This window comes from Oncorhynchus kisutch, linkage group LG6, assembly GCF_002021735.2.
Source record: "Oncorhynchus kisutch isolate 150728-3 linkage group LG6, Okis_V2, whole genome shotgun sequence".
In the NCBI taxonomy this organism is placed as follows: Eukaryota; Metazoa; Chordata; class Actinopteri; order Salmoniformes; family Salmonidae; genus Oncorhynchus; species Oncorhynchus kisutch.
The window spans coordinates 17840356-17860105 of NC_034179.2; the positions used below are offsets into that span (position 1 = coordinate 17840356).

The 19750-nt window shown below is 43.0% G+C and overlaps 1 protein-coding gene and 1 pseudogene across 4 annotated transcripts in view; one reads left to right on the forward strand and one right to left on the reverse strand.

Annotated features, from left to right (window-relative positions):
• The first annotated feature begins 1043 nt into the window (after window positions 1-1043).
• Window positions 1044-19750, forward strand: part of LOC109892444 (CAP-Gly domain-containing linker protein 1) — a 49504-nt gene continuing 30797 nt past the window's right edge. The window contains exons 1-11 of one of the 4 annotated variants that reach the window (XR_004210206.1): window positions 1044-1183; window positions 7873-8097; window positions 8179-8666; window positions 8827-8951; window positions 12663-12864; window positions 12954-13151; window positions 13480-13583; window positions 13667-13727; window positions 15553-15657; window positions 16532-16693; window positions 19213-19308. Coding sequence is in view for 3 of the 4 variants with exons in the window: in XM_031826323.1 (XP_031682183.1) it covers window positions 8010-8097; window positions 8179-8666; window positions 8827-8951; window positions 12663-12864; window positions 12954-13151; window positions 13480-13583; window positions 13667-13727; window positions 15553-15657; window positions 16532-16693; window positions 19213-19308 (1629 nt within the window). In the remaining variant the exon portion in view is untranslated. Of the gene's footprint in view, window positions 1184-7845; window positions 8098-8178; window positions 8667-8826; window positions 8952-12662; window positions 12865-12953; window positions 13152-13479; window positions 13584-13666; window positions 13728-15552; window positions 15658-16531; window positions 16694-19212; window positions 19309-19750 lie in introns of all 4 variants that reach the window. The other 3 variants (XM_031826323.1, XM_020484978.2, XM_031826324.1) reach the window with 3 other exon arrangements.
• On the reverse strand, window positions 11030-12370 carry LOC109892443 (elongation of very long chain fatty acids protein 5-like; annotated as a pseudogene).

Genomic DNA, 19750 nt, shown 5'->3' on the forward strand with positions numbered 1-19750 from the left:
GGAAATTATAATATGGCTTACCAAATGTCGAAAATTATAAGCAGAAACGTGTTTAATTAGGGGTGAAAGTAGCCAGTAGTAAATGATAGTAAATTAATTATAGGCTAAATTATTACGTAATTATTGTGACTCGAACTGCGCACGTAGTCTACATTTTGAAGTGATTTGTTTGACAATCAGATGAAAACATCATCACACAACACCCCATGATATGCGAAACTGAGCCTGCGAAGGCGGCAAAAACAACAGTAAACGGGATAAAATGTTTGCGTGTCACAGTATCCCATCTTAGATCAACTCAAAAACAGAATACTTGAGTATCCCGAATAATAAAGGGATATTGGTGTGCATGTAAACATGGTCAGTGACGAATCTCGAACTAGACGTGAAGGAGGCTAAGGAGGTGGATAGGCGTGTGCAGAGAAGAATGCCTATTTTAACATGAAAGATAATCATTTTTGTTGCTGTATATTGGTTGCTGTATATACCCAACAACCAAATGTTATGTTGATGTTCGATAGCTGAGAGTACAAATAAATAGGTTTGAACAATTAACAATTTGCATGCTGTATAACACAGCAATCATTCATGTAGTATTTCATATTTACAATAGTCTGTCTTTGAATCGGTTTTTTATATGCTTATGATTAAAGTAAATTATTTGTGAATGAATTGTGATTTCCACAAAATATTTCCAGAGGGATTATTTACAATGGAAGGCTTACTTGTCGAATACAATGACTTTCCAAGTGATACAAATGTGTTTTGTGAGGTTGTCTAGGGTTTTATAAGTGCTCAGCAATGCATGAATAAGTGTTGTAAAAAAGATCACAGATAATGTGGAATATTTAAGTGTTTGCATAAAAGCACATTTCATTGCTTGTTGTTTTATAATAATTACAACATTATTGTAGCGATCACTCTACATTTAACACACCCTTTGATGATATTTGGGCTATGTTTATTATGCCTGTGGAAATAACACAGTGGATGGATGGAGTGAGAAAGTTCAGACTGTCAAACGAGAGAGGATGCTTCGACTGACGTCAGTCGGGGGAAGGGCTGGCTGCTCAAGAAAACTAGCGGCGCAGGGTTTGGGTATTGTCGGGCTTACTGCAGCGTCAACCTGGTTATCTTAATCGTTTCGATCAAAACAAACAGTGATTTATCGACAAAGCTTCAGGTAAGCAATAGATGTTTTTACATAACACGCATATCCCCATTGTTTTTCTTTTTATGCAATGGAAAGCTGCCTAGCTAGCCACCGAAATTCCGACAGGGAGGGAAAGAAGCGAAGGCATCGGGAATTAATTCCACTGGTCCAAAGCAGAAGTGCGTAGCGGGTTAGCTAGCTAGTTATCTCCGCAAGTGATTATTCTCCCATACAATACATAAGTGGATGAGAGCATATAACATTCTTTCAATTTATCAAAATTGCTCAATAATGTTGCAGCTCGCGCTAGGTGTGTCAGCTAGCCAAGCAGGCGTCTGTCACATTCAGACCAGGATATGCCATCATTCCTCCTCTGTTCTAACCAGCTGGTGGCTAGCAGTAAATACCCAGCGAACAGAAACTATTAAAAGTAACATATCTAATATCTATCAATATCATCACTCAAGAGCCATATAGCTAGATTACTTGTAGCCATTATGGAAAGTTGCAGTGAGTGTGGGTGTAGACTGGGATGAGGAGAGATGCACCTGCTTGGAGAGACTGAACTCATAGTAAATTGAGGTCAGCAAAGGCAAGTTGTATCCATCCTCAGTAAAGCTGTCCTGTAACTGATTCTTTGGTCAGCTAGCTAGATATTTGACTAGCAATAGCAAGCCATTCCTCAATCATTACTTGGACCACTGTCTATCTATTTGACTTAGACACACCTATGCTATGGTAAGATCTGTCACGTTCTGACCTTAGTTATTTTATTTATGTCTTTGTTTTAGTATGGTCAGTGCGTGAGTTGGGTTGTCTATGTTCGTTTTTCTATGTTGTGTTTTGCGTTTGGCCTGGTATGGTTCTCAATCAGAGGCAGGTGTCGTTAGTTGTCTCTGATTGAGAATCATACTTAGGTAGTCTTTTTCCACCTGTGGTTCATGGGTGTTTATTTTCCTGTTTAGTGTTTTTTGTCATTCACCTTACGGGACTGTTCGTTGGTCGTTTATTGTTTTGTTCAAGTGTTCTATTACTTAATTAAAATATATGAACACTTACCAAGCTGCGCATGGGTCCTCCGATCCTTCTTACTACTCCTCCTCGTCAGAAGAGGAGGACAAGAATCGTTACAAGATCATCATTTTAGATTTCAGTCATTTAGCAGACGCTCTTATCCAGAGCGACTTACAGTAGTGAGTGCCTACATTTTCTTACTTTTTCTTATCAGCAGATAAGCTTAAAAGTAACGGTTAACTTGGCGTTGTTTCAATATTCATGTGTTATAATACGTGTATTACGATCTGGAGAGTGGTTATACAGAGTTAATAGCAGCCAGAGACAATAACAGCTCTATTTGACATCATCATACTAGAATTGTTTTGTTCTAACACCGAGGGGGAGGAGCGTCCCTGTCTACATCACCATGCAGGGAGAACCGTGCAATTGCAGCCTGCAATTCCGGACGTTCCTACATTCCAGCATCTACACAAACCCCTCTTTATACCTCTATTGGTCGATTTTTAAGCTAGGACGGGAGAACTCCAGTACATTAGGTGGCGTCAATGCACAATAACGTTGGATTCCAGCCGCAGATAAACCCCACACAGGGCTGGGGCGACAACGGTAGCTAGCTAGCCGTACAGAGGTAGACAGTGTCCTTCGTCCCTGCCTGTCGGTTCACTGTTTTTCCGCAGTTCTATTAACCTCTTGGAACTAGGGGGCATTATTTTCATTTTTGGAAAAATAATGTTCCCAAAGTAAATGGGCTATTTTGTCAGGACAAGATGCTAGAATATGCATATAAATGACAGCTTAGGATAGAAAACACTCTAAAGTTTCCAAAACTGTAAAAATATTTTCTGTGAGTATAACAGAACTGATATTGCAGGCAAAAGCCTGAGAAAAATCCAATCAGGAAGGGACTCTTATTTAGAAAGCTCTGCGTTCCTATGCGTGCCTATGCAAATCAAATCAAATGTATTTGTCACATACACACGGTTAGCAGATGTTAATGCGAGTGTAGTGAATTGCTTGTGCTTCTAGTTCCGACAATGCAGTAATAACCAACGAGTAATCTAACCTAACAATTCCAAAACTACTACCTTATACACATGTAACGGATGTGAAATGGCTAGCTTAGTTAGCGGTGGTGCGAGCTAAATAGCGTTTCAATCGGTGACGTCACTTGCTCTGGGACCTTGAAGTAGTAGTTCCCCTTGCTCTGCAAGGGCTGCGGCTTTTGTGGAGCGATGGGTAACGATGCTTCGTGGGTGACTGTTGTTGATGTGTGCAGAGGGTTCCTGGTTTGCGCCCGGGTATGGGCGAGGGGACGGTCTAAAGTTATACTGGTCCACACACAAGTGTGTAGAGTGGAGTTTGGAGTGTGACTGTTTGAGGTTGTGGACAGGTGTCTTTTATACTGATAACAAGTTCAAACAGGTGCCATTAATACAGGTAACGAGTGGAGGACAGAGGAGCCTCTTAAAGAAGAAGTTACAGGTCTGCGAGAGCCAGAAATCTTGCTTGTTTGTAGGTGACCAAACACTTAGTTTCCACCATAATTTGCAAGTAAATTAATAAAAAATCCTACAATGTGATTTTCTGGATTTTTTTTCTCCTAATTTTGTCTGTCATAGTTGAAGTGTACCTATGATGAAAATTACGGGCCTCTCATCTTTTTAAGTGGGAGAACTTGCACAATTGGTGGCTGACTAAATACTCCCCCCCATCTACACCATCTACACCTTCCTTTTGACTGTCTCTATACACTTCTCTCGACTTTCTCTAGAGTAGCAATAATTATTTGACTCCTGTCTGTTTGCTCTCTTTTTCTGGCTTCAGACAACCACACCCTAGCGGTGTCTAGCCCCTCTACTCTGTCTATTTCCCTATATTATCTCTGCATGCCTTATGCATTTGCTTTATCATTCATTCTAATTTTTCTACATCTGGACTTCTCTCAAATTCGTACTTCTTTCTCCATTTTGGGCATTAGATTTACCTCTCATCCCTGGTTAATTCCGGGACCTCCTTTGAGGTCTCTCACAATTCATGTGTATGTCGATACTACCTATGTGTATTTTTAACCTATTTTTAACCTCTATGCTCACAATGTGTATGTATTTATATGATCTATGTATGTGTTGTTTACCGTTACCTAGTTACTATAGTTTCTCTCCTGTCTGACTATGTGTGTCTCTTTTCTGGAAACTTTATCTATAGCGTTGACTGTCGATCGGACATTAGGTCTTACCTATACAACTATAAGTTATTACCCAGGAGTCATAAATCCCTAGTTAACCTCTTATTTTGGGTTGTGTCGGAGGGCTTTAAAGTACACCAATATCTCGTATCTCACTCCACTACTATAGGCTTCACTCTCCTCCTTTTTGGACACTATCCAAGTGTTGAGTAGGTTAAGTTATCCTGTTAGTTATTATTTGTACAAGACGTCCGTCAGCACCCATTTAGTATCCCGGCTTAATCGCGGGCGAAGTTTAGTTTTATTTATGGTAGCGCACCTTACCTCAGGTAATCGCGGACCTGCTACAACTGTGTATATCGGTCATACAAAACCCTGTGTATATTGGTCATACAAAACCCCATATATCTGTTTGGAATAATGAAGCTCCTATTATGGATAAATTCTAAACCTTTTTCTAATATCAAATCAAAGATATCTCAATTCATTCCCCCCAAATTCGAGAATAAAGGCTACTGACCTTCGTCTTGAAGACTGGGAAAAGCAATGTCGGTTGGATCTAGTCACCGTTCCTGTCAACCTGGGGTGCTTACTGGCCTGTTATAGAGCCCCAATGTCAGGGGACAGGACTTTACTGACAGTTCCAGTCCCCCCAGATACAGAAAGCGAGAGCCCCTCCAGGTTGTCTTATTTTATCTCCACAGAGTTACAGCTGGGTTGGTTCAAACACAGGTTAAGGAGTCTCTTTGCTTTCTTCCAGTACACACATACATTCCTTCTTCCACATTGGTTATCATTTTTAAATAACCCCTGTCCATTCTACATAACCTCTTTCTTACGAACTAACATTATTAATCAGATATAGTGAAACAGGGTATAATTCAATTAGTTATAGTTAAATGTATACATATGTCAACTTCTGACTTCAGCTGTAAATGCAAGCCATTGGCCTAATTGAAGCAATGATAGACCTGACTGTGGTTAAACTAGTGTTGAGCTGCGTCCAAGATTCAGACAGTTCCTATAGTGTCTTTCCCCCCATAGGGAAGACAGAGAACAAGTGACCAATGTTTCCCAGGTAAACCCTGACTGGATGAGAGATGGGACTGGAGCTTCTCTCTGAGCCTCCTTAGATATAGAATGTCTACTCTGCTTTGTTTAAGGCCATTTAGTCATGTCATTCTGGACAGATATCTTAATCACTAGTCAGGTCTGTCCTGTAACAAGCACCATTCCAGAAGTACAATGTAGTTATAATGATGCTTTTTCCTGATTGTGTGTGTGTACCTTGTAAGTGGGGTCGGAAAGTAGCCTAGTGGTTTGAGCGTTGGGCCAGTAACCGAAAGGTTGCTAGATCGAATTCCCGAGCTGACAAGGTAAATATCTGTTGTTCTGCCCCTGAACAAGGCAGTTAACCCACTGTTCCTAGGCCGTCATTGAAAATAAGAATTTGTTCTTAACCTCTCTGCGCCCTGAACCCGTTAGCGGGATGAAATTCGACAACACACGGTGATCGCTACATAAATAGTCATATTAAACATTCATGAAAATACAAGTGTCTCACATGTTTCGAAAGCCTAGAATCTTGCTAATCCAACTGCGTTGTCAGATTTAAAAAAGGATTTACTGCGAAAGAATACGATGCGATTATCTGAGGATAGAGCCCCATAAACCACTGCGGGTGGCGCAGTGGTTAAGGGCGCTGTACTGCAGCGCCAGCTGTGCCATCAGAGTCCCTGGGTTCGCGCCCAGGCTCTGTCGTAACCGGTCACGACCGGGAGGTCCGTGGGGCGACGCACAATTGGCCTAGCGTCGCCCGGTTAGGGAGGGCTTGGTCGGTAGGGGTGTCCTTGTCTCATCGCGCACCAGCGACTCTTGTGGCGGGCTGGGCGCAGTGTGCGCTAACCAAGGTGGCCAGGTGCACAGTGTTTCCTCCGGCGCATTGGTGCGGCTGGCTTCCGGGTTGGATGTGCGCTGTGTCTCTCCCGAGCACGTACAGGAGTTGTAGCGATGAGACAAGATAGTAGCTACTACAACAATTGGATACCACAAAATTGGGGAGAAAAAGGGGTAAAAAAATTAATTTTTACCTTTGACGATCTTCCTCTGTTTGCAATGCCAATGCTCATTGTTACACAATGAATGTCTTTTGTTTGATAAAATCAATTTTTATAGCCTAACACGAAACATTTTGTGTCGTGAATTCCGTCTCATTCCATTTTCGATGTAAATACACACACTAAACGTGACTTTTCCAGTCATGTTTGGTTTCATTGATTCATTTGGTTTCATACTTATTTCCCACCATAATTTGCAAATAAATTCATAAAGAATCCTACAATGTGATTTTCTGGATTTTTTTTCTCATTTTGTCTATCATAGTTGAAGTGTACCTATGATGAAAATTACAGGCCTCTCTCATCTTTTTAAGTGGGAGAACTTGCACAATTCGTGGCTGACTAAATACTTTTTTGCCCCACTGTGTTTTTTTTTTCTTGTTTTTTTCTAAATTTTTATGGGGGGTGTGTTAGAATACCATTTTGGTATTTTGTATATAATTATTCCATTCAAAATGTATAACTTCACCAATTTGGCCACTTGGGTACATTTTGACTTCATGATAAATGTCATAAACGTGCTTCTACACCTGCATTGCTTGCTGTTTGGGGTTTTAGGCTGGGTTTCTCTACAGCACTTTGAGATATCAGCTGATGTACGAAGGGCTATATAAATAAATTTGATTTGATTTTTGATTTGATGTAGCACACTCATTTTGGAAGTTATCATTCTGAAACTTTGCACAAGTACTGTTGCCCTCTTATGTTTTTCACTGAAATTGTACCCATCATCCTATGTTTGTTTTGTCTTGTTCATTTCAAAGATGATGATACAACAATAAAAATGAAAACATTTGTTTTTTTTCATTGTATTATCTAAACCAGATCTATTGTGTTATATTCTCCTACATTCAATTCACATTTACACAAACTTCAGAGTGTTTTCTTTCAAATGAAATCAAGAATATGCATATCCTTGGTTCTGAGCCGGAGCTACAGGCAGTTCGATTTGTGTATGTCTTCAGGCAGAAATTGAAAAAAGTAGGGGTTAATTGACTTGCCTAGTTAAATAAAGGTTCAATTAAAAAAGCAAAATGCTGCTGGTTCGGTTTAAAATGTCTTGACTTCCTGTCCATTGTGTTTGACCTTAAACTGAGCTGTTGCTTTGTGGGTCTCTCCTTTTCTGTCCCCTTCTCTCTTCATCTCTTCCCCCCCTCTCTCTTTCTCCCTCTCTCCCTCTGTCTTTCTGTCTGTCTGTTTCTCTCTGCTCTCTCTCTAGTCCCCTACTAATTCCTGATGTATAAACATTGTAATTACATAATCATACTACCACAGAAACTGTCACTGTGCATATTATCATTATTCAATAATGAGCTTCATAATGAATTGCATGTTATTTTTGTGAAAACAAAATCCAAATTAAATCTATGTAGACCTATCCTGTGTCTTGTGTCTCCCAGGCCTGGGCCTCAAGGTGGGGCAGAGTGAGGTGGGTGGTGGGGAAGAAAGGCCTAGCCCCCCATCCTTGCAAGAGGCCAGCCCCAGCTTCCGCTCCAGTATCCCCTAGCCTAAGCCCCTCCAGGACTGAGAAGGGACCATGAGCACAGGCAAGCCCAGCGGAATCAAGCCCCCCAGTAAGATAAGCAGGCCAACTGGGTTACCAACACGCACCTCCCCTTCCTCTGGTAAGAATCAGCCGCAGGGCTCATCATGTGTATGTGCTGCTGCTGCTGATGATGATGATGATGATGATTTTGTTTTTCCAGCTGCTTCCAAGCCTGTACCCCCTGAGAAGTCTCCCACCCAGGATGGAGCAGTGGACTACCGGGTGGGGGAGAAGGTGTGGGTTAACGGCAACAAGCCAGGATATGTCCACTTCCTGGGGGATACACAGTTTGCCCCGGGGCAGTGGGTCGGCATCGTCCTGGATGAGGCTATCGGGAAGAACGACGGGTCGGTGGCAGGTGTCCAGTATTTCCAGTGTGAGGACGGCAGAGGGATATTCACACGGCCCTCCAAGCTGACCAAGACAGCTATGCCGGAGAGGGAGGCCAATGGTGGGCAGCCTAACCCTGGCGAGACAGGGGCCAAGTCCCCTAGCTCTGCTGCTGCTGGGGCTGCTACTACCACTGGTAACAGCACCAAGACACCGCTGAGTAGAACCGTGACCGGCAATGGGTCAATGTCCAACCTCTCTGAGACCGACTCAGCCAGGAAGACCAGAAGAGAACTAAGACTGGGAGACCGCGTGCTGGTAAGTGTGTGTCTGTCTGTGTGTTTGTGTGTGTTTATGTTGGTGTATGTGTATGTGTGCTCATGTTTGTGTTTCTGGCTCACAGATGTGTTAACTCACAGCTCTTTCTCCTTCTCTACCCACATCTCTTTCTCTCTCCCACCTCTATTTCTCTCTCAAGGTGGGGGGTACTAAGGCAGGGGTGGTGAGGTTCATGGGAGAGACAGAGTTTGCCAAGGCGATGTGGTGTGGAGTGGAGCTGGACGAACCTCTTGGGAAGAATGATGGAGCCGTGGCTGGAACCAGGTTAGATATATTATGACACACGTATAGACAGAGAGCCTTAAAATATTGATACTGAATAAAAACCTGTCCTCCTCTTATGATTCAGGTGTAATGCAAGTAAAAAATAAATTCATCAAATCACATTTTATTTGTCACACTTTACAGTGAAATACTTACTCACAAGCCCTTTCTCAACAATGCAGAGTTATAAAGTAAGAAGATTAGCAAAAAATATAATAGAAAATAGTACCACAATAAATAATAATAACAAGGCTATATAGAACGAGTACCGGTACTGAGTCAATGTGCTGGGGGTACGATGTAGTTAAGGTGATTGAGGTAATATGTAGGTAGTAGGGGTAACAGTGACTAAGCAATCAGGATAGATAATATACAGAGTAGCAGCAGCCAATGTGAAGAGTGTGAAAGTGTGTCTGTGTGAGTGTCTGTGTGTGTTTGTCGTCAATATGCATGTGTGTCTGTGTTTTTTGTGTGTGAGAGTATGTAGTGTGTGTGTGTATGTGTGTGTTGGAGTGTCAGTGTAGTATGTGTGAGTTTGTGGGTAGAGTCCGGAGAGTGTATAGAGCCAATGTAAATAGTCCGGGTGGCCATGTGATGAACTGTTCATTAGTCTTATAGCTTTGGGGTAGAAGCTGTTCAGGAGCCTTTTGGTGCAAGACTTGGTGCACTGGTACCGCTTGCCGTGCGGTAGCAGATATAACAGTCTGTGACTTGGGGGGCTGAAATCTTTGACAATTTTTGGGGCCTTCCTCTGACACCACCTGGTATAGGGGTCCTGGATGGCAGGAAGCTTGGCCCCAGTGATGTACTGGGCTGTACACACTACACTCTGTAACGCCATGCGGTCGAATGCCAAGCAGTTGCCATACCAAGTCAATATGTTCTCAATGGTGCAGCTGTAGAACGTTTGGCGGATCTGAGGATCCATGCCAAATATTTTCAACCCCATGAGGGGGAAGTGACGTTTTCATGGCCTGTTCACGACTGTGTTGGTGTGTGTGTGGACCATGATAGGACTTTATTGATGTGGACACCGAGGAATGTGAAGCTCTTGATCCGCGCCACTACAGCCACGTCAATGTTAATGGGGGGGAGCTCAGCCCTCCGTTTCCTGTAGTCCACGATCAGCTCCCTTGTCTTGCTGACGTTGAAGGAGAGGTTGTTGTCCTGCCACCACACTGCCAGGTCTCTGACCTCCTCCCTGTAGGCTGTGTTACTGTCATCGGTGATCAGGCCTACCACTGTCGCGTCGTCGGCAAAGTTAACAATGGTGTTGGAGTTGTGCGCGGCCACGCAGTCGTGGGTGAACAGGTAGTACAGAAAGGTACTAAGCACACACCCATGAGGGGCCCCTGTGTTGAGGGTCAGCGTGGCAGATGTGTTGTTACCTATCCTCACCACCTGGGGATGGCCCGTCAGGAAGTCCAGGATCCAGTTGCAGAGTGAGGGGTTTAGTCCCAGGGTCCTTAGCTTAGTGGTGAGCTTGGAGGGCACTATGGTGTTCAACGCTGAGCTGTAGTCAATGAACAGCATTCTTTTTTTTCTTCTTTTTTTTGTATCCGCAACTTTATTTTATAAGACATGGCAAACTTTTCATTCTTTTGTTGAAACCGAAACCGGTGTCAGATTGATTATGTACCTGAGTTTAGATTTGTACTAGTGTGTATATACTCATGACGGGAACCTCAATAAGAGGATACAAAGAAAAGAAAATCCTTGAGGAACATTTGGAAGGGAGGGTGGGAATGATACGGACATATGGTGTAAAAAAGGAAAAGATCACTATCTATTACTGGTATGTTAGGTAATAATGCTCAGCCATGAGTGACAATCCTGTTTGTTTTTTATCTTTCCTTTCTTGTATGCAAAGCCATTTTGGAACACAAATCAGTATCTAATTATTTATGTGGATATTGTACAGCTTATGTATTTTAATGCATTTTTTGAAGCAACTCTTTTGCATACTTATAAATGATTGTATGACCTTGTGGTCAAATAAAATATATATTGAGAAAAAAAACTGATATAGTACCTTCTACCTTTTAAAAAACAGAATCCCCCAAATATATATTTTTCCCTCATGGACAAGCATGTAGACAAGTGCATATGTTGTGAATTAAAACATAGAAAATAAGTTATTATTTCTGTAAGGGTCAAGGTTGATTAAAGCTTTGTCCCCACCACACTGAAGACAGACAAAGTTGAACATCTTGTGCAGCATTAAAAGGAAGTGGGTCTCTGGGGTTACTGTGCTGTAGTTTACTCCCTATGCTATGCTTGTTTAGAAACTCTAATGAACTTTGATTCAATATGAATAATAACAGGTTGCGGTGTGCAAAATGTTAGGAATCTCTTTCAGATAAACATGTCTTGTCTTTTGTGAATGAACTAGCTTAGACTCTTCTAATACATTTCTTCATTAGTAATCCTCATGAAGAAATGTATTATCCCTTCTCTCCTAGCAACATTACATACAGTAGATATGTCCTACAGTTAGGATTGTAACAGTATTCAAGATTCAGTCCCCCCTCACTTTCCTGTGTGTAATGGTTTCTGTGGGTGTCACCCCATTCACATGGCCTTTCAATGAAGCAACAGAGCCATTCTGATGATGAAACAAGGTGTTTCTTGTAAGTCTGAATGTAGAAGTTTGAGAAAAGGGCAATAAGTGTGACGACATAGAATATCTGGAAATACAGCCACCCTCTGGGGAAATCACATGGCCAAATGACTGCACATATCGTCTGGGACATGGTCAAAAAGAACTGAATCAGCTGTACTTGTGTGATGTATTTCTTCCACCATAGATAGGGCCGCAAGGCCGGAACAGCAGAGAGCCCATAGTAAGAGTACATCAGGACATGGATGAAGCTGTTCAGGGAGGCACCAAAGTAGGAGTGACCACAGGGCACCCAGTTCATGACGAACCACCAGATGTTGAGCATGCTAGCATGGTGGTAGATGTGCAGAAACGTGATCTGATGGTTGTTCTTCCGTAGGATGTAGAAGAAGGTATCCATAAACTCTGAGCTTGGAGAAGTAGTACCACCACAGCACATTTATGATCTTGGTATCGGTTTCTCCTGCACTGTGTGTGTCTTGGCAAAATAAGTTAAAGTCCCCGTGCCACACAGCAGACACCATCTCATAGAACATATAGGGCAAGATCGTGAGCCCCAGATTGTAGACCAAGAGGAGACCCCGGCAAGACACCGGATGTCTGTGTCTCATGTACTTGGGCCCCATGCATACGATCAGCAGGTACATGACTGTTAGTGCAAAGGTTGGAGGGTAGTTGTCCAGAAGCAGCCATCCCTGTACCCGCTCATCTCTGGGACCCATCCATGAGTCTATGTACATGTTTAGTTTATAATTAAAAGTCTCAATTTCTGACCTCTGGAAGATGCGTAGCCTTGGCTGACGGGTCCCTAAGCACCCACATCATTCTTAAGTAGGTGTTCCTTTTGTCCAGGTGGGAAAGGGCAGTGTGGTGTGCAGAACAGATTGCGTCATCTGTGGATCTATTGGGGCAGTATGAGAATTGCAGTCAGTGTTCATTGTTTTAGATATGCAACATTTGTTTGGCTCTTGTTGCCTCTAAATTGAATAAATAGCATAAAATAACTTTGAAACACTCCTTTTTGAGTGGGGACCCTCTACACTGAATCAGTGTTGTTGACGTCCTCTGCTTTTCCTATCTGTTGTCTCCAGGTATTTCCAGTGCCTGCCGCGATACGGTCTGTTTGCTCCAGTCCATAAGGTGACTCGTATCGGCTTCCCCAGCACCCTGGCTAAAGCCAAGGCTTCCTCTCGGAGACGCTCCACCATGAAGAGGAGTCCCAGTGCCTCCTCCATGAGCTCCTTGAGCTCTGTCACCTCCTCTGTTAGTGGGAAACCCAGCCAGGCTGGCCTGGTGAGACAAACACAAACGCACACGAGCAAGTCTGTTTTTTCTTCTTTCCTGTGCTCTCTGAATGTGTCCGTCTCTCTATTCCCCCCCAGTTGACAGAGACCTCGTCACGGTATGCTCGTAAGATCTCTGGCACCACAGCGCTACAGGAAGCGCTGAAGGAGAAGCAGCAGCACATCGAGCAGCTATTGGCCGAGAGAGACATGGAACGCGGGGAGGTCGCCAAAGCAACCAGCCATGCGGGAGAGGTGCAGCAGGAACTGTCTCTGCTCAGGAAGGTTCAGGAGCAGGTGAGGGGAGAAAACACACATACACTCAGAGAGAGAAAAATACAATACACACCTGGACTATTCGTCTCCCACACAGGCGTTATGTTGTTGACCATAGAAAACCTTACTTACGATACACTGTCCACTTTTCAATGTCTTGACACTGTACTGTACTATCAAAATGCATTAATAGTGTGTGTGTGTGTGTGTGTGTGTGTGTGTGTGTGTGTGTGTGTGTGTGTGTGTGTGTGTGTGTGTGTGTGTGTGTGTGTGTGTGTGTGTGTGTGTGTGTGTGTGTGTGTGTGTGTGTGTGTGTGTGTGTGTGTGTGTGTGTGTGTGTGTGTGCTAGAATGCTATGGAGATGGAAGATAAGCTGGACCAGCTGCGTAAACTGGTGGAGACAGCAGACAGAGACAAGGTGGAGCTGCTCAGCCAACTGGAGGAGGAGAAGAGGTGTGTGTCTTGCATGGTAGGGGCTGGAGCCTGGGATGTTGGAGGAGAGGCGGATAGGATGACTCTTTCTATCTGTCTGACAGGAAAGTGGAAGACCTGCAGTTCACTGTGGAAGAGGCTTGCATCACTAAAGGTGACCTAGAGGTAAACAAATGATTCAGTACTCTCTACTCTGACACACACACCCCCACACACACACACACACACACACACACACACACACACAGTCTGATACCATTTTTTAGCTAAGCTAACAGAACCCAGAAAATGTTATTTGACATAGTGAAAACCACATAGAGCTGATGTTGTTACACAGTTGTTACACCTTTCTCATTTCAACCCCTCATGAAACACTGACATCATTCTGTCTTATCACATATTTAATTTGGTCTATCTTACACGTCATACCCTCATCTGTACAATGTCATGACTCCATGTTTTGTTCTATAACACACCCTACACTCAGAGAACAAGGCTGGGTTTTAATACAGTATAGGTCACCAGTTGACCACGGCTCTCATCATCTCGGTTGGTTAGCTGAAGCTCTCTCGCTCATCTGATTGGTTACCTAAAGCTCTCTCACTCGTCCAATTGGTTAGCTGAACATCTTTTTAATAGTCTCTCCTCACTATCCCACTTCATACATCTCCTCTGGAAGTTCTGGTTCAGTAGCTCCAGCAGTTTGGGGATATACATATTTTAACCATTATTCACTACTACCCACTTCAGTGCATATGTTGGCATGGTGATGACTTAATGGTTTTCACAATACTCTTCTCTTGAATTTGGCTTTTGCTGCTGGACTAATAAAGAAACTAATGCTATTTTCAAGGATTTTGGTTATTCACACATTCATTAAATTATTAATCTGATCATCTATTCCCTTAATCTCTTTCATTTCCCAGGCCTCATCAATTCACTCATTCATGATTACATTTTTTTGTTTCTTTCTTTTATTTGTTCCTCTATCAGTTCTTCCGCCACTCTTTTCTTTCTTTGTTTATCTATCCATCGCCTCCCTGAGAGCTCTCTTTTCTCTCCTTGCCACGCCTCTTCTCTTTTCACATTCTTTCAACTCTCCCTCTCGCCTCCGCTCCCTCTCTTCCTCGCTCATGGAGAGGATGATGTCACAAAGCCTTCATCTGTCTCTCTCTCTCCCTTTGGCGCTTACAGAAGAGCAAGAAGGATAGAGTGATGATGTCACTGATTGTAAGACCTTGTCAAGAAAGGGTTTGAGCACTGGGAGCCAAAGTGAACAGAACCGAATCCACAAGATGGAGCTGTCCTGAAAATAGATCTAAGCAAATCCATAGATACACTAGACACAGTTTGGCAAAGGCAATTCATGAAAAGTTGCAAGACAAATGCTTAGAATGATAAGACTGTTGTCTTCATGTAGCTGTTGGTTCCAACATGGAGGATAGTTAGCAGAACTCTGTACATCTGGAACTCAATAAACCGAAGACCCAAACAGAGGTGGTTAGTTTTCGGCTCAGTACCATAGAGGTTCACTTTAGAGGGTTAAGAGTCCTTTTAGAAGATTTAGGCTGTTTCTCAAATGGCACCATATTCTCTATATGCCTCTATATATGGGTCTGCTCTATATGGGTCTGCTCTATATGCCTCTATATATGGGTCTGCTCTATATGGGTCTGCTCTATATGCCTCTATATATGGGTCTGCTCTATATGCCTCTATATATGGGTCTGCTCTATATGCCTCTATATATGGGTCTGCTCATTGAGGATTTGTCCTAATAGAATATTTGGAATATAACATTTTAAATAAAATAGAACCCATTGAAATAAAACCTTTGGCTCTCATATACACTTCCTACTTCCTGGTCTCTACTATGACATCATTGTTTGCTGTCCTATCCTTGTGTGTGGCATGGTGCTGGCATGTGAAGCCGGTGTTGGTGTGTTCTCCTCTTCCTCCTCTTCCTCCTCTTCTTCTCTCTGACTAACAGACGCAGACCAAACTGGAGCATGCCCATATTAAGGAGCTTGAGCAGAGCCTTCTGTTTGAAAAGACCAAAGCTGACAAACTGCAGAGGGATTTAGAGGACACTAGGGTAATGCCATCATAGACATAAGATATACAACATCATTGGGTACTACTTCTGGATATTCCTGGATCTTACATTCTAGACACAGTAGGGTTGGGGTGTATGTTGCGGATCAATGTAGTTTTCGATATAGATGTCCACAGCCATCTGGCAAATAAAAAAGGAATGTTTGCAACTCTGGTATGTTCCCATGGTGATTTAATCAGACCGTTTCGATCCGATTTGGCTCTTCGTCAGGTCATACACCACTGTGAAACACACCTACTGAAATACCTCTAGAGGCATGTACATCCGGTCAGTTAAATACATATAGTACATTAACATCACAATAAATATTACACATTAGACATATATGGAAAAACATTAATACATTTAGTTTTTTTATCCATGTCAAGTACAATAGATAAAAAACTGGGAGAAAAATGCATCAATCATTTTGTATACAATATTATATTGGGAAAATAGAAGAAAGTAGCCCCTTGTGAGCAGAGCACATTTTACCGAAATTGTTTTCTATCTAGTTCTTCATTTAGACCTCTTAAAGACAGAATGTTGAAGAAATGTAATCAAAAGGACTCTTTTCTCAGGAGGAAATACTCAAATTGCCACAGCATTCCACAATGTTTCTTCTGGATGCTCCAAACTCTCTGGAACAAAAAGCTGTTCTCATGCTGCTGCGTCTTGTACCTTCGTCTTATCTGCACATTCTTACCCTGCCTTGATACTGTTCTTCATATAGGGCATAAATTATATTGGATTTATTTAAAAATAAATTGTTGCCCTATCTCAAAAAAGCTGAATGGGCTAGGGCTGGCTCTCTCTACTCTCTGCCCTCTCATTCCCCCCTCTTATTCTACCTCCCCCTTCTCTCTCTCCTCAGGTGGCAACAGTTTCTGAGCAGTCCAGGATCATGGAGCTGGAGAGAGAAGTAGCGGCGCTGCAGTTGAGACTACACTCCTCCCAGCAGACAGGGGGCGCTGTGTCGCTGTCACCAGAGGCGTTCAGCAACCTTAAGGCACGGGCCCAGTCCCAGGAGAAGAAGGTGGGGGGTCTCATAGTCATGGTCAAAAAACATTCCCTTAATAACCCCTTAGCTCCTACCCCTCTACCAGGGATGGGCAACTCAAATCCCAACCTGGCCTCAGGGCAATTTGTAGGATTTGGGACATAAATTTGTATCCCTCTATTTAGTATGATATGTTGTGTTACGTTACATTATGAACGGAGTATTGGTCGTACAATATCATACAAATTAGATTATGTAATGTATCATACATCTTGGAGTACATTTGGAAACGTACGGTGCATCCGGAAAGTATTCAGACCCCTTGACTTTATCCACGTTTTGTTACGTTGCAGCCTTATTCGAAAAGGATTCAATTTTTTTTCTCATCAGTCAACACACAATACCCCACAATGACAAAACCAAACTTTAAAAAAAAAAGTTTTGCAAATTTATAAACATAAAAATACTGATATCACATTTGTATAAGTATTCAGACACTTTACTCAGTACTTTGTTGAAGCACCTTTGGAAGCGATTACAGCCTTGAGTCTTCTTGGGTATGACGCTACAAGCTTGGCACACCTGTATTTGGGGAGTTTCTCCCATTCTTCTCTGCAGATCCTCTCAAGCTCTGTCAGGTTGGTTGGGGAGTGCCGCTGCACAGCTATTTTCAGGTCTCTCCAGAGATGTTTGATCGGGTTCAAGTCCGGGCTATGGCTGGGCCACTCAAGACATTCAGAGACTTGTGAGGTCCTGAGCGCTCTGGAGCAGTTTTTCATCAAGGATCTCTCAGTACTTTGCTCTGTTCATCTTTCCCTCGATCCTGACTAGTCTCCCAGTCCCTGCCGCTGAAAAACATCCCCACAGCATGATGCTGCCACCACCATGCGTCACTGTAGGAATGGTACCAGGTTTCCTCCAGACAGGACACTTGGTATTCAGGCCAAAGAGTTCAATCTTGGTTTCATCAGATCAGAGAATCTTGTTTCTCATGGTCTGAGAGTCTTTATTTTCCTTTTGGCAACCTCTAAGCGGGCTGTCATGTGTATTTTATTGAGGATTGGCTTCCGTCTGGCCACTCTACCATAAAGGCCTGATTGATGGAGTGCAGCAGAGATGGTTCTCCTTCTGGAAGTTTCTCCCATCTCCACAGAGCAACTCGAGCTCTCTGAGTGACTAGCGGGTTCTTGGTCACCTCCCTGACCAAGGCCACTCTCCCCCGATTGCTCAGTTTGGCTGGGCAGCCAGCTGTAGGAAGGGTCTAGTTGGTTCTCAACTTCTTCCATGTAAGAATGATGGACCCCACTGTGTTCTTGGGGACCTTCAATTCTGCAGAAATGTTTTGTTACCCTTCTCCAGATCTGGGCCTTGACACAATCCTGCCCTGGAGCTCTTCAGACAATTCCTTCAACCTTGTGGTTTGATTTTTGCTCTGACATGCACTGTCAACTGTGGGACCTTATATTGACAGGTGTGTGCCTTTCCAAATCATTTTCAGTCAATTTAATTTACCACAGGTGGACTCAAGTCTAGTTGTAGAAACATGATCAATGGAAACAAGATGCACCAAAGCTCAATTTTGAGTCTGATATCTCAGGGTCTGGATACTTACATAAATAAGGTATTTCTGTTTTTTATTTTTCATATATTTGCGAAGGGGTATTGTCTGTAGATTGATGAGGATTTTTTTTATTTAATACATTTTAGAATAAGGCTGTAATGTAACAAAATGGGGCTGAAAATGTGGGGGCTGAATACTTCCGAATGCACTGTATAGTATTATACGTCTTGCTCTGGGACCACTTTTCCTCCCACCCATCCTCCCCGACCAATCTTTTGTTTCTGTCATAAGTAACCAGACCATTATTCCATTTGTAACTTAAGGTAACATTCATACTAAATGGAGGAACACAAATATATACTGAACAAAAATATAAGCTCAACATGTAAAGTGTTGGTCCCATGTTTCATAAGCTGAAAGAAAAGTTTAGAGAATTTGGCAGTATGTCCAACCGGCCTCACAAACGCAGACCACGTGTAACCATGCCAGCCCAGGACCGCCACATCTGGCTTCTTCACCTGAGGGATCGTCTGAGACCAGCCACCCAGACAGCTGATGAAACTGAGGAGTGTTTCTGTCTGTAATAAAGCCCTTTTGTGGGGAAAAACTCATTCTGATTGGCTGCGCTCCTATGCCCTCCCAGGCCCACCCTTGGCTGCACCCCTGCCCAGTCATGTGAAATCCATAGATTAGGGCCTAATTAATTGATTTCAATTGATTGATTTCCTTATATGAACTGTAATTCAGTAAAAGCATTGAAATTGTTGCATGTTGCATTTTTGTTGGGTATATGTTCCGAAGCCGATGTCTGTTTAATATGGGTAGGCTGCCAGTCCCGGCCTGCTGTGTGCACACAGCTTTTGTTCCACCCTGTGTGTGTAGGCTTTCGTTCCAGCCCGGTCATTCCCATGGTCTTTGCATTTACAATCATCTGTTTTTTCTGGTTTGCCTCCCTTTGGACATTACTATGTCTCCTGTCTGTCTTCCCCTCCAGATCAGTGAACTGAATGTGAATCTGGACAGCAGGCAGAAACAGCTATGCTCTGTAGAAGAGGACAAGAGCTCCCTGGAACAGCAGCTAACCAGCCTGGTGAGACACCCACACACACATGTACCCACACACATGTGTACACACACACACATGTACACACACACACGTGTACACACACACACATGTACACACACGGTCATGATGATAAACGTTGTTATCCTTCCCTGTATAGCTCATGGAGAAAGAATGTTATTGCTCTCTAGTCAATCAATCAATCAATCAAATATATTTATAGAGCCCTTTTTACAAAGCACAGCCCCCACACCACCAAAGAGATATCAACAGACAACTAACTTACTACCCTGAGACAATGTAGAGTATAGCCCACATAGCTCTCCCCAACCGCACAAGCCTGACGGGGCACAAAACCGGACAGGATGATCACGTCAGGGACTCAACCCACTGAAGTCGAGTATAGCAAAAAAATCCTGGCATGACCTGATGCATCCCTCCTAGGGACAACATGGGAGAGCGAGGGCAG